The 21,192-nt window shown below is 46.3% G+C and overlaps 1 protein-coding gene across 1 annotated transcript in view; it reads left to right on the top strand.

Moving 5' to 3' along the window:
* The first annotated feature begins 531 nt into the window (after positions 1-531).
* The window catches only part of ENPP6 (ectonucleotide pyrophosphatase/phosphodiesterase 6), a 131,174-nt gene continuing 110,513 nt past the window's right edge, over positions 532-21,192 (top strand). Inside the window, exon 1 of the mRNA XM_012000153.1 lies at positions 532-908. Coding sequence (XP_011855543.1) covers positions 668-908 — 241 coding nt within the window. The 5' untranslated portion in view covers positions 532-667. The remainder of the gene's footprint in view (positions 909-21,192) is intronic.

The following is a 21,192-nucleotide window of genomic DNA, read 5'->3' as shown; positions in this document are numbered from 1 at the left end:
AACCACCTCCTCCTATGGGCACCAGCAGCTAAATCATATTTGAAAAATAAAGTAATAACACTGCATGTAAAAACGTAAGTGGCCAAGACATAGACAAATAATTGTTTTTAAATGCTGTGACTACAGAGACACAGCTGGAAAGTTTACAAATGGGTCCACCGAAGCGTATTGTTTCCTGTTTATGCACTGAGTCCAGAGGTTTGCGTTACTAACTTCTAAGTGAAAAAGAGTTTAAATGAGGCCATGATGTGGGATAACATCAAATTAAAATCTTGCCCTTTTCCTTGGTTCCTCCCTTTGGTTAGCTCAACTGCAAAGTTAGTGTTGACTTTGTCATCTTCTAAAATTCCACCTCTGTGGGTGCTTGTATTTCTGGAACGTTCACCAAAAATAATTAAGGTTGAACTCTCTCCTCTGGTGTTAATTCTGGGTTGTTTGGAACCCGGCTTATCTGAAGGAGTCGGTCTCTGGACTTTCTAGTAAAGGGTGAGCATAGATGTGTGGAAAAGGGGGTGCTGTTCCTTTAAATTCTGAAAGTGAACTTGGCTCAGGAAGGCCAGCGGCTCAAGGTCCAGCCCCTGGAAGAGAGAATAGCTACAGATTCTCCATCCTCAGTCTTTGCAAGGAGACAGCTGTGCCAGCCGGGCTCTGGCAGGCTCCTGGCAGCATGGCAATGAAGCTTGGGACCCTCCTGCTGGCCCTTGTCCTGAGCCTGGCTCAGCCGGCCTCTGCCCGCCGGAAGCTGCTGGTGTTTCTGCTGGATGGTTTTCGCTCAGACTACATCAGTGATGAGGCACTGGAGTCATTGCCTGGCTTCAAAGAGATTGTGAGCAGGGGAGTAAAAGTGGATTATTTGACTCCAGACTTCCCTAGTCTCTCGTATCCCAATTACTATACCCTAATGACTGGTGAGTACTGTGTCCTCTTCTGGGCAGGGAGGGGAGGGCTGGAGTCCAGCAGGGAACAGTGAGCTCCTGGCATCGGAGTCTTATTTAAATGCTCTGTATTCTCTAGTCCTTTGGGACATCAAAGGTAGATAAGAAATCTGTGTCCTTGGCTGAGCAGACTTTTGTTTTTGCCGTGGTGTTGTTTCCCAAAAGTTATCCCAAGGACCTGTTCTGGATTCTCAGTGTGGAGGACAGAGAACTACAGCAGTAGATGATATTTGACGATATTGAAAGTGGTTGTTTATTTTAGAAAGAGAAATTCTAATGAGCCTCATATTTTCTAAGTTCAAGTTTGCACAATCAACAGGTGTCTGTGCATGCGTCCCAAACTCCTTCTGTCCCTTTGCTCTGCGGTCATGTCATCCCAGCGTCCTGTGGGCTTGTTTGTCAGTGTGTTGGACTGTGAAAGTACCTGTGGGGTCCTCAGAGGGGAGTAGTGCTCCTGGACTACTTGGGGAAGGGGGAATTTTTAGGTCTTATCCTTTTCTGTTATTTAGCAATGCCACCTTCCCCTTCCTCTGCCTTTTTTGGCCAGGTAAAATGATACAGAGAAGAAAAAGCTTGTATAGTTCAGGTTCCCCGTTTGTGATTTGCAGCATCTGCAAAAGACCAACCAACAAAAACTCAACAAAACAAATCAAACCTCTGCTAACCCAGACTGCCTGGGCTTGGGATCGCTGAGTTTCCTAAGGACAGCCTTCATCTGGAATTGCCAGGAGTCCAAACGCACCTGCACGAACCTGAGCCTCTACCCGTGCAATAATAGAATGTGCGGCCTTCTCTTTGCTCACAGAGCTGGATTCCCAGTTCCTGGTTTGTTTTTCAGCTATAACCTTTGTAAAGGCAGTGAGAGGCTCTCAGAAAGAATTTAGCAAACTATCCAGGGAGGCCGTTAAGAATGCACTGTTATTGCTGGTTATGCGGGACTCAGCCATGTGCTCTGAGCACAGAGAGAACTCTACTAATTATGTTAACAGAAAGAGAATGAGATCGCTGATATCTCATGGATCTCCACAGAACACTAAAGCCGAAGGGGTCTAAAACACACATTTTTATCTCTGACTTTGTGCACAGACAGTATATACACGTGTATGTAAAAATGCCATAAACTGATGCCCCAAATTGAGGGGAAGAGATACTCATTTGCATGAAAATGAGGGCATGAGAGAGAGAGAAAAATTCAGACCGCACACAAGCAAGGAAGTTATGTATTTGTTTTTTATTTCCCACAGCAGACAAAAAAACAGTCTGTAAGATAAACAGAATTAACAAAAGTCTCTGGCCGTCCCCTGGCCTGCGTCTCCCTTTGCAGGGAAGCGGTTTGCAGGCTGCCGGGTCACACACAGATGTCATTGTGTGCACGGCCGACTCCAGCTCTGCACAGCGGCTTCACACACACGGCCCACCCCACTCCAGCTGTCTTTCAGAGCCTTGCTGGGGGACCCAATTCATAAACTGCCACGCCACGTGCAGCTTCTGCCATCTCAGTGGAAAACGAACAAAATCCATTTTAGAAAGGACTCAAGTAAGTACCAGGACCATTACAGACTCCACAGAGACACTCAGCCAGTGACGTGGCCTTTTGTTTGTCAGACTCACACTCCTGATATCGGCACAAGGAACGATTTGCACATAGCCTCCATCACGCTGAGACACGCCTTCTTTTCAGGCTGTGTGTATTTCCCTTGTGTGGTCCTCAGAGAAGAGCCCCTTCCATTACGGGCAGCACAGGTCCCGTGAGTGCCTGGCAAGGATCTCACCCTGGCTTTGAAACTGAGGCTGGCCCGAGGAAGCCACAGGTCTCCATATGTGTTAGTCTCTGTGTTTTCAGATGGCCAAATGTATTCACTGATGTGGAAGTCTGCTTGGTCTATATGTTTCTTAGAAGCTGCCCCGCACAAGGGAGGTATCTAGCAAGGCTCATGTTTATGTCCAAATGTCCTTGAGTATGATTTGTCTTGTACCTACTGGGCAGACTTGCAGACTTGAAGCAGGATTCGCAGGCTGGGAGATGCTGGGCCATGAAGCTGATATCACCTCCACTGTCTTGGAACTGACTCAGGGTTAAATTTAGTCTATTTTCCCCAATATCCGTACTTATTTTTCCACCTGATGCTGAAAACCTCCTCTTTTATTCATATAAGGAAGGATATAGCCATTGGGAATTGTACCTAAACATATGGTTTGAGTATTTGAGCATTTTATGAACCAACAAAATCGCTATGTTAGATCTTTTTGGAACGAAAAGATACGCTGTTTTAGGGTTCCTCAGCATTCATAAGAGAGGCTAAGCTCTCACTTCATTACCCGAATTATTGCTCAGAAGACAGAAAGCCCCTGGTGTTCTTCCCTTTGCATAACGAGGAGTGATGAGTTGTCGGAAAGAATGCTGACCTTCGAGCTGGGAGAACTTGCTTGGAGACTTCAGGCAAAGTAAAATGAGATGAACTGCCAGGGCTGTATCAGGCTGGGATTTCAGATGCTGCTGGATGCAGACATAGAACTAGGCAATGCATGGGGAATTTTATTTTATTTTATTTCACTTTAAGTTCTGGGATACATGTGCAGAACGCGCAGGTTTGTTACATAGGCATACATGTACCATGGTGGTTTGCTGCACCTGTCAAGTCGTCATCTAGGTTTTAAGCCCTGCATGCATTAGGTATTTGTCCTAATGCTCTCCCTCCACGTGCCCCGGATCCTCCAACAAGCCCCAGTGTGTGATGCTCCCCTCCCTGTGTCCATGTGTTCTCATTGTTTGACTCCCACTTAAGAGTGAGAACATGCGGTGTTTGATTTTCTGTCCCTGTGTTAGTTTGCTGAGAATGACGGCTTCTAGCTTCATCCATGTCCCTGCAAAGGACATGAACACATTCTTTTTTATGGTTGCATAGTATTCCATGGTGTATATGTGCCATGTTTTCTTTATCCATTCTATCATTGATGGGCATTTGGGTTGGTCCCAAGTCTTTGCTATTTGCACAGGGAATTTTAAAGTTAGGGCTGGCCCCTCCTAGGATGCCTTCATGTGGAAATTATGCAAATGGCTGAAACTCCCTTGAGAGGGAGAATTTCACAGGGAATGGGGATGGGAAATCAACAGGCCTATTTGTGAGCAACCTTGAAACCATCTAGCCCAGTTGCTGCCATGAAACCACCATGGCTGATTATTTATTTGCCTCAAAACATGTTTACATCAGGACAAACGTAACCAAAATGCCAATCATGATCATGAAGATGAATCAAACAATTGATTGCTGGGAACACTGAATCTTAAAAATGGCCTTTCACCAGGGAGATTACATTCAAATAGGGGAGGAAGAACACTCGCGAATGGGCGCCCGCTAATATTCTAAAGTGTGTAGCAAGGTGTTGTGAGCCCAAATGTGTCCTCGCCCTCCTGTCTCCCAGTTCAAGTTGGGGTTCCAGCCCCCAGTACCTCAGAATGTAACTGCATTTGGAGATAAGGTCTTTAAAGGTGACCAAGTTAAAATAAGGCCATTAAAGTGGGGCCCTATTCCAATATGACGGTATAGGAAGGCGAAAAGACACAGGCATGTGCACGTGCAGAGAAAAGGCCATCTGAGGACACACCAAGGCGGCCCTCACAGGCAGTGGAGAGGGGCCCAGGAGACACCAACCCTGCTAACACCTCGTTCATGAACTGTGAACAAATAAATTGCTGTTGTGGGAGCCACTCCGTCTGTGGTACTTTATAATGGCAGCCCAAGAGAATGAATACACAAAGAATAGGGAGTAGGGTCCCAGCGTGCTACAGAGGACCAGGGAGAGGAGGCGCTCCTTCCAGCTGGAGGAGCGTGAAAAAGGCATTTTAAAGAGGAGAGATCTGAGCTGGAACAAACCGCCACTGGCGTGGTGTGTGTCTTTACATCTTACTTTAGGCATGAGCTCTCTTTCTGAAGAGTGGGGTGTGGATCACCTGCATTCTAGTGCAAACACAACCACAGTTTCAATGCCCTTGGAATGCTTTCTGTTTTAGTCTATCTTACCGGGAATCTTTTCGTAACGTTATTCTCTCTTTGGGGTAAATTCACATTTGACTGAAGTGGAGTTTAACATAAAGTCAAGGAAAGAAAGCAGTGATTTGTTCAATCCAGGTCATGGGTAAGAGGGAAATGCCGCATCTGTTTTGAGGCAGCGTAACTTAGCATCGTTTTGTTAAGGCTAATGGTAACATTTGTTTGCAATTCTCAAACACTTCTGGTTAAGCAGTTGGGGAAGGTGGCCCAGAAACATTCTGAGTAGCGGGGAAGCCAGTCTAGAACTTCGTCTTTACTGCCAGTAACCCACCCAGAGATCAACAGATGCTGAAATAAGTTTGTCCCACAGTATATTACTAGTATTTCAACATTTAGACACTAGGAAATGAAGTGCAGGGAAATTTAGTGTTTTGTTTCAGGCACCAAAGAATGTCATGGCAGAGCTGAGATGGGAGAGTAGGCATCAGAGACCCCGTTCTCACATAGCAACTGGCTGGGGCCTAGGCCTGCATCTTGTAGTGGCCAGAAGGTTGTGCGGGTGACCTGAGACCCGAGGATAGAGATCTCCTCAAGACAGTCCAGGGAGCAGCGAGAGACTGAATCATCGTGCTCCTCTGTGGAAATCAAGGCAACAACAGGCATGCTAACTACTCAGAATTACTATTTGTGCCACGGTATTTTGTCTCGCACTCCTAGAAATTACCTGTGACACAAATTCTTACCTGATATCAAGGATCCATTGTTCTGGAGTAAAACAGCAGAGTAAGGTATACTTCCTACCACCCCACCTTTTAAGAAAATATCTGATTTAAGTTAAAACTGGACCAAAGGCAATCAAGGCAGAAAGTACTTGAACAATCATGTTTGGAGAAAGCCGGCATCCTCAGCCTACTGCAGAATTCAGGCTTCCTTTGAGGGGCTGTTCAGAGACTCTGCATTCACACAGCTCCAGGTAGGGTAGCGATAGCCTCCCTGGTCCCCTCCCCTCTCCTTTCCCCGGGATCAGCATTTACATGGGGACATTGCCCCAGCTTGTGAGCCTCCTTCAATGCAGGTACCTCCTGAAATAAATCTCTCTTTGGCGGGCCCTCTTCCTGTCTTCCTACTCTCGCTTGCACCAAATCCAGCCAAGCTTCTGTTTGGAACAGTGTCCTCCCGGGTGTCCTGGTCAATCCCAGCCTTGGTTCCCTGGCTGGGAGCTGCATCTGCCCCTCCTTTCTGACAGCTCACTGGTCCCAGGATTCTGTCCTCCCTTGGTTTCCTTTTACTTCACTCACTCCTCCGTGGTCCCTTCCCTTGGTTCCTCCTGATCTCCTTGACCTTCCTTTGTCTCACAGTGAAATCAGCTATCCTTTCAAGGTCGATCCTCAGCCTCTCCTCACCCAACCTCCTCCACTGCTGACCACTGGCTGAAGCCGCAACCCCGACTGCCCGGAGCCTCCTCTGCTCCAGCTCCCTCTCGCTGCCCGCCCTACAACCAAAGCGGCCCTGGGAAAGCAGTCCCGATCACGCCACTCCTCTGTCCACACCCTCTGGCGAGTTCTGTTGTACCAAGTGGAATCTAACGCTCTTGCAGACCTGGCCCCATAGGTCACCCAGCCCCTTCGGGGCCTTGCTCCCACCACCCTTCCCTTCGATTGCCTGTGTCCCGCTGGGCATGCTTGAGTGCACTGCTTCTCCTGGCTGCTTCCCTTCTGCCTGTTCCCCAGAAAGGCCCAAGCTGGGCATCGCTGCATTCTTCGGATCTGCCTCCCAAGGTCACCGTGGCGGATGCATTCCCCGGCCACCCCATCAGCGCTCTCTATCCCTCTTACTCTCTTTATTTTCCATCACGGCACCAGTTTATTTATTTCTATCTTCTCCAAATAAAATTTATTATAGTGGGCCGGGTGCGGTGGCTGACGCCTATAATCCCAGTAGTTTGGGAGGCCGAAGCAGGTGGGTCATTTAAGGTCAGGAGTTCGAGAGCAGCCTGTCTAACATGGTAAAACCCTGTCTCTACTAATAACACGAAAAAAATTTCACTGGGTGTGGTGGCGTGTGCCTGTAATCCCAGCTACTCGGGAGGCTGAGGCAGGAGAATCGTTTGAACCTGGGAGGCGGAGGTTGCAGTGAGCCGAGATCATGCCACTGCACTCCAGCCTGGGTGACAAGAGTGAAACGTCATCTCAAAAAAAAATTATTATAGGGAAAAAGCATTATAATGGTGATTAAGACATTCAGAGTTTCAGGGAAATGAATGATTACTTTGATGTTCGACACTTCTAAACTAATAAGGAGGAGAAAACACTACAATCATGCTTTGCTCATATGAAAGCAATTTGCATTTAGAGAACCGATTACCCTTTATGTCTAGTAATCTTACATATCCCAAAATGTGTCTTTCAGTTTTGTTTTAAATTTTGATTATAAGGTTGGAGTCAGAAAGAGGCCTGGGGGGAGAGTCACCTCCAAGGAGAGCTGTGTCAAAGTAGGAGATGAAAGAGGCTGGGGATGGTGGGAGAAAGTTTAACCAGGACACCAGCGGTCCGCACAGCCCAAAGGAGATCCTCCTTGTAGTGAAGATCACTGAAGTCGAGAAAGTGGAGCCAACAGCCACGCGTGGAACCAGGCACATGATTCAACAGCCATGCGTGGAACCAGGCACGTGGCTCAACAGCCACGCGTGGAACCAGGCACATGATTCAGAACCAGCGTGGAACACTGTGAGGACAGTTCAGGCCTAGGTGCCAGTGGTCTGGCTGTTGGACCTAGGGACACATGTGGCAGCTTAAAGGGACTTGCATGGCCATCCTTGTGTTTTCAGCCTCTGTCCCAAGCTGCTTAGGTGGCCAGGCTGTTTATGCCAGCATCACAAGGAGCTACTTAGATGTTTAAAAATATCGGGGCATGTTATGGGCTATTTGTACACCCCCAAAACCCACGTGTTGATGCCTTACCCCCCAATATCGCAGAATGTGACTGTTTTTGGAGATAAGATCTTTAAAGAAGTAATGAAGGTAAAATGAGGTCACTAAGGTGGGTACTAATCCAGTATTGCTGGTATCTTTATAAGGAGAGGAGATTAGGACCCAGACGGGCACAGAGGGAAGACCACATATAGACACGGGGAAAGGCGGCTGTCTGCAAACCAAGAAGAGAGGCCTCAGAGGAAACCAACCCTGATGACATCTTGATCTGAAACTCCCAGCCTCCAGAACTATAAGAAACTGGATTTCTTTTGTTTACCCACCCAACCTGTGTTACCTGTTGTCATGACAGCCATTGGAAAGCAATATAAACAGGATTGTGACACTAGGCTGCTAATGGAAGAATGCAGGTTTTTTTTTTTACACAGCCCACTTCTATGACCAAACCTACTCACTGAGAGTTTCTGGTGACTTCTGCCCTGAAATTGAGGCAGTCATGGTGTGTTAGCTTCCTAGAGCTGCTCTAGCAAATTTGGATGCCCAAAGTCTGAAATCCAGGTGCAGGCAGGGCCATGCTCTCTTTGAAGTCTCCAGGGGAGAATGTGTTCTGCGCCTTCCCCCCGCCTTCTGGTGTTGCCGACAATCCTGGGTATTCCTTGGCTGGTAGATACGTCACTCCAACCTCTGCTTCCGTTGTCACAGGGCATTCTCTGTGTCCCAATCTGTGCCTTTCCTTCTTATAAGGACACCAGCCATATTGAATTAGGGCCCACCTTCATGACATCATCTTAACTTGATTATATCTGCAAAGGGCTTATTTCTAATAAGGTCACATTCACAGGTCCTGAGGGTTGGAACTTCAATATATCTTCTTGGGGGCCACAAGTCAACTCCCTATGAAAGGTCCAGTGGAGAAAGCTATAGATTTGCTGTCAGAGATCGAATTTAATCTATTCTGTCATTCTTTGACTTTCAGAACTTGAACAGCTTCTTTTGAGTGTTAATCTTTTGTTTTGTTTTGTTTTGTTTTGTTGTTGAGACGTAGTCTCACTCTGTCACCCAGGCTGGAGTACGGTGGCATGATCTCAGGTCATTGCAACCTCCGCCTCCCTGGTTCAAGTGATTCTCCTGCCTCAGCCTCCTGAGTAGCTGGGATTACAGGTGTCCGACACCATGCCTGGCTAATTTTTTTTCTTATTTTTAGTAGAGATGGGGTTTCACCACATTGGCCAAGCTGGTCTCGAACTCCTGACCTCAGGTAATCCACCTGCTTCAGCCTCCCAAAGTGCTGGGATTACAGATGTGAGCCATTGCATCCAGTGAGTGTTAATATTTTATCAGTAGAATGTAGAAGTAAATGTTACCCAATAGGCTTGCTGTGAGAACAGAATGAGCAAATATACATGTAAACTCACCATTAGTAACAGCGTACATATTACGCCCTTTATCAGTAAGGTGAGGCTGAGTTATGTTGTTGCAACAAGCAATTCCACACCATGTCTGAGTCTTAGAATAGCTAACGTTTATTCCTCAATCATGTACGTGGCCTTGAGGAATGACCTCCACCCCATTTCCTCTTCATTCTGGGACCCAGGCTGAAAAAAGCAACTTCTAAATGAGACATGCTGCTCTCATGGCAGAGGTAAAAGAGAAAACAGAACATTGTCATCATGGGTAGTTCGGGCAAAGGAAAAGTGAGTGTGTTCAGGTCAGAAGGAGGGAGTGCTGAGCCCATTCACCATCTGGGTGTGGGTTGGGGGTTACAGAGAATTGAGTGTGTAAAAAACATGTGCAATTGATGAAAGTCTATGAAAGCCACACCAAACGGTAGTCCAACAGGCTCCTCCTTCCCTCCTTTTCCACTCCAGACATCACCGCATCTGCTCGTTGTGATGGACTGTAAGTGAGGGGGAGAGTTGAATTTGAAGAGCATCCATGAGGCAGAACTTGCTGATTGGCTGACAAATGAATATGAAAGAAGAGCTCAAGCCGATGCCACAGCTACAAGATCGTCTGAAGTCTGAGTAAAAGGGCTCCTATTAGCACAGATGGGAAAGTTCGAAGGGCTGTTTATCTCAGTGAGATTTATTTGGAAAAGTAACTTTTCACCAAATTATATTTCAAGTGGAGTAAGATATTCACTTGACGTTATCCCTTTAGGGGATCAGAGACAATGTCTTAAAGGAGAGTTCAAGAAGCATGCAGAATACCACCGAGGCAAAGGAGAGAAATTGATCCTGTGGGTCCTAGTGGACCCCAGGAAATGGACTTCCTATCTCACTGCTTGCTACCCAGCTGGTGCAGAATATTTCTCACAGATGCACAGTTAAAATCTGCCTTCCCATCTGAATTAACTGTTGTCAACATTTTGTCATATACTTCCCAGAGACACCTAACAACATTTTTCTACTTCAAACTACACTCCGTGTAATGAGCCTCGATTAAGCTGCCTAAAGATGCAGGCATGGCAGGCGAGGTGTCCAGCAATAGAAGCTAGAAGTGGGTAAGAGCACTAGTAACCAGCCATGCCCCGAGGAAAAAAAAAATGCGTTCTAAGAATTTACTAAAATAATATCTCCCAGCACGTCATTATTTAAGCTCCTATCAACAAACCGCTCTGCACTGAAGTGTCACTTTTCAAAAAACATGTTTCTTTCGGCCTCCGTGGTGATGCGAGGGTGTTCTGATTATACGGCGTTCAGCTGCTGGAAGCTCAGTCCATGAAGAAGGCAGTGGTTAGAGTAGTGGGCAGAGCTGTAAAAGGTGGTGAAAGCTTTTGATTGTAATAACAGCAAAGGCGTTTCCAGAAGGCTTGTCCACGTGGAGCCACTGCGGTCTACACGCCATGGCGATCTCACAACCCCCACCCCTGCCTCCCTCACCCCAGCGTTGATGGATAGGATCATGTGCCTCCTGTCCAGGCTTTCGGGGTGGCTTGACCCCTGCGGCTCCAGTTCCTGCTCAGCTTGGGCGCTGTGCCAAAAGTGGGTTAAAGGGCATTTCAAATTAATTCGGAGGGAGCCTGACTCAGCAGGGTAACATTCGTTTCAGAGACACCTTCAGCAACACCTGCTCGAGTTTCAGAGCCCCTCAGAGCCCCACAATAGGCCCATTGTGTCCACACAATAACCAGGCAGAGACCTGGGGCAGGCCTGGGGGTCCTGGGAGCCCACGTGCAGCGTTTGGCTCTTGTTGGATACTCTGAACCAACTCCCATCATCAGCCCTTTCCATAGCAAGGAGAGAAGATCGAGAAGGCAGATCATGGGAGGATGTGTGGGCCACCTTATTTAGACAAAGGGCTGTCGGGGCTGACAGCAATGGAACTTTGGTCCAGGATACTGAAGATGCTTTAGTTCTTGATGAAGGAACTCCCCCGGGCACCTTCAAGAGCACGTGCATGGGACAATGTGTGTAAATGTCTGCAGCAGAACACCCCGGGCTGAGTGCTAGGGGCCAGGAGCGGGTTCCAGGTGTGCCGGGAGGCCAAGTCCCCCGGGTGTCACCTTTGGTGGTGAGCAGTCTTGTCCACTCAACCTGGGTTGCTCCGCCGATTATCTGCACGGGGCAGGCTGGGAAGCAGCGTGGTCCACGGGCAGGGAAAGGGGGCAGAGGCGCCAGCTTCTCCTGACTGCCACAGTCCGCAGGGACTTGGATACATTACATCATCTTCCTAGTCCTGCATTCTTGCTGTTTAGCGTGAGAAGACCGGACAGATGGAGTGCTTGATTGATGTTAATTAGGTCCTGGCCACCTAGATGTGCTGACCCCAACCGAAGCCAGAAAGGTTCACAGTGACTCGATAGCCAACTACACATGCTTGAATCCACCTTTTGTTGAGAGGCCTCCATGCACCACGGATCATGTAATTAACCAACACACAAGTAGTAATAACAGTGCAGTAAGGAACCACACTGATGGCTCGGGAGACCAGCACACCTACAACTGAGCCGAGTGGGTCCGGATGTCCTTGGGACACTGGTCAACGGGGGCCTCACTGCTTCTGGCACCAGATGTCAGAACTGGGAGAAGGAGAAGGCTTCGGGCTCTCATGGGCAGAGGCTCTAAGGGTGTCTTGAACGAGGCCAATTCTTGGCTGCTCTTGTTGTCCTCCCAGATGAGTCTGCTCTCACCATCTAAGCCGCCTTTCACTTTCTATTGGTCTGTTTCAGGGTTGGGGTGGCACTGGGCAGCAGCAGGTGTCATCACTTCAGTCCATTGCGTATGTGGCTATCACTTTGAGGAGGGAGACAGCTTCACAGTGGGCTTACTGATACTTGGCATAAGTGACTCCATTTTGAGACATTAGGAGCACAAATTATTATATCAGGGGTGTGTGCTGGGAATGTTCTAGGTGCTGAAAATACCACAGAGAGGTTCTTAGAGCCCACTGAGTGGGAGCAGGTGGAAAGGGGGACTGGAGGGGGCTCCCAGTGAGATGCTGTGTCCCTTGCCCTGTTTTATGATCACAATAGCTCCAATTTGACCTGTTTTGTACATATGAAGAAAGTGGTCTATAGTTAATCCCACTGGACACCAATGGCCCCTAACAAGGACTGGCCTGAGGGAAGGGTGGACGGTAGCAGACAGAAGTCCTGTATCTGTGGATGTCACGGTGGAGACACCCACGGAGTTTGCCTAAGTGGCCCCCAAGCCTTGGGCTCTCCTTCCAGGTTCTGCACACGAACCGCCACAGTCGCCCGGGTTCTGCACACGGACCGCCACAGTCGCCCGGGTTCTGCACACGGACCGCCACAGTCGCCCGGGTTCTGCACACGGACCGTCACAGTCGCCCGGGTTCTGCACACGGACCGTCACAGTCGCCCGGGTTCTGCACACGGACTGTCACGGTCGCCCATCAGCTCTGCAGCGTGTCTAGCTTTCCCTGAAAGATCCCCTGTGTGTCAGGATTTGGCTTTCACAGGTGGACTTGAGAAAACATTCTGCTTTAAAGGTTGAAAGCAGCCACTGTACAGAAATATAAATGTTTGGAAGAAAACCTCAAATATTGTGTTCTTCAGCCACTCACTAGCAGACCATGGGCCTAGCCTGGAACCTGCTCTCCAGCCCTCTTCAACCTCTGCCTGGCAGCCCAGACTCCTGACAACAGCCCCCTGGCCTATGAAATATCCTGTCACAGAGTCCACCAAAGAGTAAGATGGGTGACTTTGAGACTGGGGCACGTCAAGGCACAGGGGAGCCTGAGAGAAGACGCCTTGGCTCCAGCAGGCCCTGGAAAATGCTGCTATGTCACTTAGCCTGAAATTTTCCAAGCAGCGTGATCTGTGTGTTAAGTGCCAGTTATGTTAAAACCACTCATGCATGTTCCCTTGGTCTCTGGTCACATATGCTCTGTAGCATGGAGGCAGCCTCTCTCCTTCTCTGTTCAGCCAGCCTCTTCCCAGAGCCCCTGGAAGGAGACACTGCCATTCAGGTCATCAGGGCCCCAGCACAGGGTACCTGCCAGTTGGAGGGAAAACATACCTTTGAAGATGCCTAAGAAACCAGGAATCGTGGTACCTATCTGGATGGCAACTGGACAGACGAGAGACCAAGAATGGACAGAGACATCTGCTGCCTGTTTTTGAACAATGTGGATTACTTACCTATTTGCAATATTAAATGAAAAATTTCTATCAGATCCAATGAGACTTGCTCAACTCTAGTAGAACAAGCAGACATTTTGTTCAACATTGATTAAACCCCCACTTGTGATTTAGGGAAATACATTCACATTCAAAGAGTTTTTAAAAACATGTTCCTCAACCTAGTGGATCTAAAGCAATGTTCTGTGGTTTGGTTTGGTTTTCTCAGTCTGCACTGCAGATTTGCAAACAGTGACCAGCCAGGGCTCAGGACACCCCAGCTTGAGGTTTTTGTCACTATCCTTTTCTCAACGCCACCACCTCTGGGAGCTGCCACTGCCCCTCTGAGAAGCAGGACTAAAGGCCATCTAGGAGACCTCCCCTAGTGTGCAGCCTCAGAAGGGCTCCCGTTTCGCAGGTGGGTCCCTGCAGGCAAGACCTGTCCATGCAGTAATCCCCGCCACTGTTGGTCTACACTCCCTCGGGGGCAGTGGAGTGTGGACCGTCTCCACATCGGGGTCCAGTGCTTGCTCAGAGGAGACATTGGTTCGTGTTTGTGGGACTGCACTGGCTCAGAGCCAGGGGCTGGGCTTTTCCCAACTCTGTGGCAGAAGCCTTGGGTTGCCCATCTTTCTATAAGGCTCTGGAGTTTTGCTGCCAAGCCCTGTCTGTTGGCTGAGGTTGTATTCTTTTCTAACAAACTACCCAATGCATCATATGCCTGTTTTGATCTCACTGGATTCTGGATTCTTCTGGCCAAGCTCCACGGGCCTCTAAGTCCCCTCCCCTCATCTTCATACTGGATGCCTCTCTTGCCCTTAAGGCTGACAGCAGCACCACTGCCATGTTCATCCTGTTGTCCTGGACTTCCCAGCACCCAGAGCTATCCCTGGTGTTCACTGGTCTCTGTGGGAGGATCTAATTCCAGGTTCCAGTTACTCCCAGTCTGGCCCATTCCCCTGCAGCTTAGCTGGCTGGCCTTGTCCCAAACCATGACATCCCTCCCTGCACATTTCTATGAATGACTTTCATAGTCCGTTTTAGCATGCATTTGTCTGTGTAAGACGTTACACTAAAAGTATATGAATGACCTTGGGAATATGTAACAAAATCCACTACACCCCAATCCAAATTTCCCCCAAAGGCATTCAGAATTACAAAATGCCAAAAGCAGAGGATGACTTAGAGATGCTAGCGCATTTGTCTTATTGTGCAGGACACAGAGGCCAAAGATTCAGATCCAGCAACCAGATAAAGGGAGAAGAACCACACCAAATGCAGGTTTCTGAGCCGGGGCCAGAATCTGATGCCCCTTAGATGATCAGGGATGGAAGCCCAGGCGTTTGTTCCCTTCCAGCCCCTCTCGCCATGTGCCCAAGTTGCCCTCTGCCTGAGCTCTCGACCTTACGCTGAGTACTCTACTCTTTCCATTCTGAACTTCTCTGGGTTGTTTTTGCTTCTTTCTTCACCCTCATTAACATCTCCCAGGATGTACAATCTGAGATGGAGATGAGATTCAAAGCAGTGAGTGAGTGAGTGAGTGAGTGTGTGTGTGTGTGTGTGTGTGTGTGTGATGCATGTGTAGATTTCATCAACAATTTGGCCCAGGAGGAGGTGGAGCCGCCTAGAAGACTGTGGCTGGTTTCAGGACACAGCTTGGCCATCCTCTCTATTTTCTGGTGCCATGAATAGTAACTGAAGACTGTCTGCTATTTCTTAAACCTTTTACATAATCCCATCAAGCTCTGATGGAACAGATAAGAAAAGCACATTCCAAGGAATTCACTCTCAGCCTGTGTCAACATGCATTATAACGTCCAGCTAAAAGCTAAAGGAATCTAATAAAAACAAAGCAACTTTACCCAATCCCCACCCACCTATTTTCCTGTTCTTTCGAACTGACTGGCCAGCTGCGGGGGGGGGGTCTTGAAAGTTGACCTCATGAGATTCCCTCAGGGGACATCAGACTGATCCCTAACCTTCAAACCGGGGGACCATCAGGGTTCTTGCAGCCAGTTGTGAGACGCCTGTTGGGATGGAATTTAAACCGTGATCTCTTCACCTCTCCCTTTTCACCTCCCGGTTTTTGTTGGAGGCCTCTCTGGGAACTCTCAGTCCTTCTCTTTGTTGATACCATCTATTCTTTCTGTAAGAGCTTTACTTCCATCTTCCCGCACACCTACAGCCCAAGCTGCGGTTTTCCTCCACCTGTCTTTCTCTTTCAAGCCAAAATGAGATGCCCTCCTTCCAAAAGGCTTTGACGTGTAGATAGCAACATTTCAGAGGTGGATGGTGCCTTGAGATCTTGTTATTTTCATCCACTTGCTATCGCCTTTTCCACTTACTGTCTGAACCACAGATTTTGGTAATTACACCAACATATAGTATTGACATACATAATCATACAGTGCCTTCATACATGAATATTATCCATTCAAGGATACCCTGAATATCTACTTTGTAAGAGTTCTAAAGATGCCAGGACGTGGCCTCTGTCCTCAACAAGATTGAATTAAGTTGAAGCAATTAAATATGTGTCAAAATGAATATAATCATCGGACAGGATAGAACAGGCACTGGGGAAGCACAGCTCATTTCTGAGAGTGTGTGAAGAGGGAAGGTTCGCTGAGGTGACAGTTATTTGAGTAAAGCCTGAAGGATCTGGACAGCTTGAAACCTGGAGGAAGGGCCTTGTGGGTGAACAGCATGGCACAAGCCAAGGGGCAGAAATGAGGTGACAAGGAGTGTTTGAAGACGAGAACTGGGCTTTGGGATGATGACTCTGACATCTCTGAGCAGGGCAGGTTTCAGGGCCAAGGGAGGCCACTCAAGTCTATGATGAAAATGATGGAGCCTGGGGGTCGCGTCCCCAGTGCCAGAATGAACCTCAGGTCAAGAAGTTGATTGGCTCTGTGGAGAGGGACCTGCAGGAGCAGCTGGGCGTGGAGGATTAGAGAGAAGGAAGTCTTGGGTCAGATGAGAGTCTGAGCTAGCCTTAGGGGAAGATTAATAAATTACTCTGTGTGTACAGTGAATTGAAGTTCACAGACTTGGGTGTGTAAGAAATACTGCATTTCTCAGTTTTTCTTTAAAAAACCTAAATCTATCCATGATCCTTGAACACATTCGTCTAAGTGAAATCTGCCAGAAACAAAAGGACAAATATTGCATGTTTCCACTTATATCAGGTTACCCAGAGTGGTCAAATTCACAGAGACACAGCACAGAAGGGGAGTTGCCAGAGGCTGTGGCGATGGGGAATTGGAGTTAGTTTTAAGGGGTACAGAGTTTCCAGTTTAGGATGATAAGACATTCTGGAGCTAGAAGTGGTTGATTACACAATGGTGTGAATGTACTTAATGCCACTGAAGTATACATTTAAAAATGATTAATCATGTCCTTTGCAGGGACATGGATGAAGCTGGAGACCATTATTCTTAGCAAACAAATGCAAGAAGAGAAAACCAAATACCACATGTTGTCACTTATAAGTGGGAGCTGAATGATGAGAACACATGGACCCATAGAGGGAAACAACACGCACTGGGGCCTATTGGACGGCGGAGGGTGGGAGGAGGAAGAGGATCAGGAAAAATAACTGGTGGGGACTAGACTTAATATCGGGGCAATGAAATAATCCATACAACAAACTCTCGTGACACAAGTTGACTTAGGTAACAAACCTGCGCTCGTACCCTTGAACTTAAAAGTTACGAAACATCAACATACAAAAATAAATAAAAAATTAGAAATTAGAAATTTTTCAAAATGTTCAAATGGTACATTTTTGTGTTATGTATATTTTACCATGATAAAAAAAAAAAATCTGACTCTGACTTCCAAGCCACTGGGTTTTTCGGCATTTCAGTTTTGATTACTGCTGGGTAGCTGGGGGGCGTCTTTTTCCTGCTGAGGTCTAGGAAAGGCCCTTAGGTCATACGCAGTCCCACGGAGTCAGGTCAGCAGCCCTGGTCATTGGTCCACACTAGGCCCCACCAAATGCCCATGTGCCAGCTCCAGAGACCAGGCTCTGTGGCGTTGGACAGGACACCCTTGTGCCATGATGCCAGCCTTCCCCACTGTATCTCACAGACATCAGTCCTCTCCTGTGGGTTCTGCCACCAAGCAGGGCATTGTCTCCCTCCCCAGACAGGCTGGCTCCTTCCTTTTCCTCCCTGGTCTGGGAAGAAGACTTCTCACCAGGGCCACCGTTGCGGGTGTGGCCTGTGCAGTCCCACAGGGCTCTGTGCTTATTAGGACCTGTGCTTGGTTTAATGCACTGTTGTCACTGTTTTGAAATTCTTAATAATTTGTGGATGAAGGATCTCACATATTCATTCTTCACTAGGCCCTGCAAATTATGCAGCCTGTCTTGCCTTCTTGTCTTCCTGTCTTCTCTGAAAGGCATGTGACCTTCTTCCCTTCCTGCCAGAAACATTGTCACGATGTGCTCAAATGCACGCAGGAGAGGTGCACCCAGCAGTCATCTTGGCTGTTTGTTGCTCCAGAAACACAGGACGATGAGGGGCAACACACAGGGAGAAAACATGCTAATTAATGTGCAGTGAAACATCTCACTAGAGCATCTAAATGAATCGTTTCTATCCTTGCACTGTGACGCCTGAGAGACGTTCAGGTGGTGACTTCCTAGCAGCCATGAAGGCCTGGAGATACTGACTGAGGAGTGGGAAATCATCTGAGTAGATGAGGGAAGATGATGGTAAGAAAGAGGAACCTCGGGGACCATGCTCACATTCAGTGGGCACAGTGTGGAGGAAGAGGTATCGAAGGAGACAAAGGAAGAGGCAAAGAGCTGTCAGGGACCATGGCAACAAAAGCCAAAAATCACCTTAGGATCCCAGCAGGGCCAAACCAATCAAGGAAAGACAAAGCTTCTAATAGAAGAAAGTCAGTATTATCAAACTGAACAATTAAAGAAAATAAGAAACGGAAGCGTCCTTAGGTTAGGGGATTTGTACTTAGAAGCAGAGTTTGCCGACCCCTAGGGAGCTGGAAAGGAGGAAAAATGCTTTGTAGGTAAATGCTGCATTTGGAGCTTTGGTGGTTGGTATTTGCCTGTGTAGCTGGGAATCTGGAGGATGTAACCTAATTTCCATATGCTAATTAGGTACCATATATGGATCTATAGTGGTGATCTCAATTGATCTTTTAAAATGATGACTAATAGCTTTATTGAGCTATAATTTACATGTTACAAAATCCAGCCATTTTAAGAGTACAACTCAGTTTTTTTTTTAGTATATTTACACAGATGTGCAACCGTTGCCACAGTACAGTTTTATTTAGAATATTTTTATCACCCCAAAAGGAAACTTTGTGCCCTACAGTTGCTTCCCATCCTCACCTGCAGCTCTAAGTAACCTCCAACTCTGCCTTTATAGATTTGTCTTTTCTGGACATTTCGTACACATGGAATCATACAATATGTGTTCTGTTGGGTCTGGCTTCTTTCATTCACTAACTCTAATGATTCTGAGGTTCATTCATGTTGTATTAGTATGTTTCTCCTTTTTATTGCCATCTACTGAACTGTGCGGATAGGCCACATTTTGCTTCTTCATTCATTAATGGATGAACATTTGGGTTGTTTCCACTTTGTGGCTATTGTGAATAATACTTCTGTGAACATTTGTGCACAGGCCTTTGTGTGAATATATGTTGTCACTTCTCCTGAATAGATACATAAGAGTGAACTTGCTGTATCGTAGGATAATTCTGTGTTTAACATTTTGAGAAATTGCCAAACCATTTTTCAAAATGGCTGCACCGTTTTACATTTTCACCAGCAGTGTGTGAAGCTCTGACATCTCCACAACCTCACCAACACTTGTCATCGTCTTTTTAAAATTAGAGCCACGCTGATAAAAGAGTCATTATTGTCTTTTTTATCAAAGCCGTTCCAGTGGGTATGAAGTGGCATTTCATGGTCGTTTTATTTGCATTTCCCTAAAAACTAACGATGTTGAGCATCTTTTCTTTTCATGTGCTTGTGGGCTATGTGATAATTTATTTGAAGAAATGTTTATACAAATCTTTTTACTCATTTTAAAAATTAGATTGTCAATTTATTTTTAGTTGTAGGAGTTCTTTCTATATTCTAGATATAAATTCCTTATGGGATATATGATTGGCATATATTTTTCTTCCAGGCTGTGGGTTGTCTTTTCACTTCCCTGATGGGATGTCTTGGTGTATAAAAGCATTTTGTGTTGATGAAGTCCTATTTATCAACTTTTCCTTTTACGACTTGTACTTTTTGTGTCATAACTATGAAATAATCCCCTAACCCAACATCATGATACTTTACTCCTACATTTTCTTAAAAGAAAAATAAAGTTGCTAGCTCTTACATTTAGGTTTGTGACCCCTTTTGAATTACTGTTTATATGCAATGTGAGGTAGTTGTCCCAGCACTATTTGTTAAAAAGACTTCCTTTTCCATTGACTTATTTCTGACACCTTTGTCAAAAATCAATTGACCATAAATATTAGAGATTATTCTTGGGCTTTCAATTTTATTCCAATAATCTATTGATCTTTAGGTGTATCCTTATGGTGAGTTCAGACGATCACAATTGCCACATCGTTGTAGAAAATTTTGAAATCAGTATGTGTAAATCCTTTAATTTCGTTCTTTTAAAGATTGTTTTGGCTATTCCAAGTGACTTGTACTTTCATATTAAATTTGGGAAGAGCATGCCAACTTTTGCAAAAGCCGGTTGGAATTTGGATAAGGATTGTGTCGAATCTGTAGTCCAACTTAGGTAGTATTGCCATCTTAACAATATTAAGCCTTCTGATCCATGAACATGGGATGTCTTTCCATTTATTTTGTTTTTTGCTGTTTCCTTCAGCAATGCTTTGTAGCTTTCAGTGTACATTTGGTACTTCTTTTGCTAAGCATTGCTAAATGTTTTATTCTTTTTGACGTTATTGTGAATGGAATTATCTTCAGAATTTTATTTTTGCAGTATAAAAACTGGAATTATCTTCCTACTTTACTGAATTTGTTTATTAGTTAAAAGTTTTTTGTGTATTCCTGAGGATTTTCTGCATACAAGAATATACAAGATCCTATTTTCTGCAAATAAAGGCAGTTACTTCTTCCTTTCTAATCTTGATGCCTTCAATTGATCTTTATAGTCACCTTAGGATTTATGTACAGGCATTTTACAGATGAGAGAACTTTCATCTAGAGAAGTTAAGTGCCTTGCCTGAGGTCGGTTAGCCAGGAAGTGAGTGGATCAGGACCAGAACAGAGGGCTTCTGCTTCCCCCGCCATCACTCTGCGTTTCCAACACACTGCCTGCAGTTGGCAGAGTCAGGATCTGAGAAGACAAAGGATAGCCTATCTCTGTAGCATTCCCATTGTCTTCCTTTATTACAAGCAGCCAGATTCAGTCAAGCAGGGAGCAGAACGTACATTTCCCAAATGTCTACCGTGTTTTGTACTATGCTCAGTGCTAGGCACATTCAAACACTATTCCAATTAATCCTCATAAAACCCTGTGAAGTAGTCACAATTGTTGGCATTTTACAAATGAGGAAATCAAGGCTTTGAGATATAAAATTACTTCTTCAAGATCACAGAGCCCATAAATGAAAGAACTATGAGTGCAAAATCCTGTGCTCCCCACAACATCATGCCGCCTCTTCCTTCCTGCTTCTGAGGAAGCAACTCTCAGAGCAGTGCCATCCTGCATAGTCATCTACGTGTCTCTCCCTTAGTG

Source organism: Mandrillus leucophaeus, unplaced genomic scaffold (assembly GCF_000951045.1).
Source record: "Mandrillus leucophaeus isolate KB7577 unplaced genomic scaffold, Mleu.le_1.0 Scaffold62, whole genome shotgun sequence".
NCBI classification, from domain to species: domain Eukaryota; kingdom Metazoa; phylum Chordata; class Mammalia; order Primates; family Cercopithecidae; genus Mandrillus; species Mandrillus leucophaeus.
Note: the sequence above shows the minus strand (reverse complement) of the source record. Positions and strands in the feature narration are given on the sequence as shown.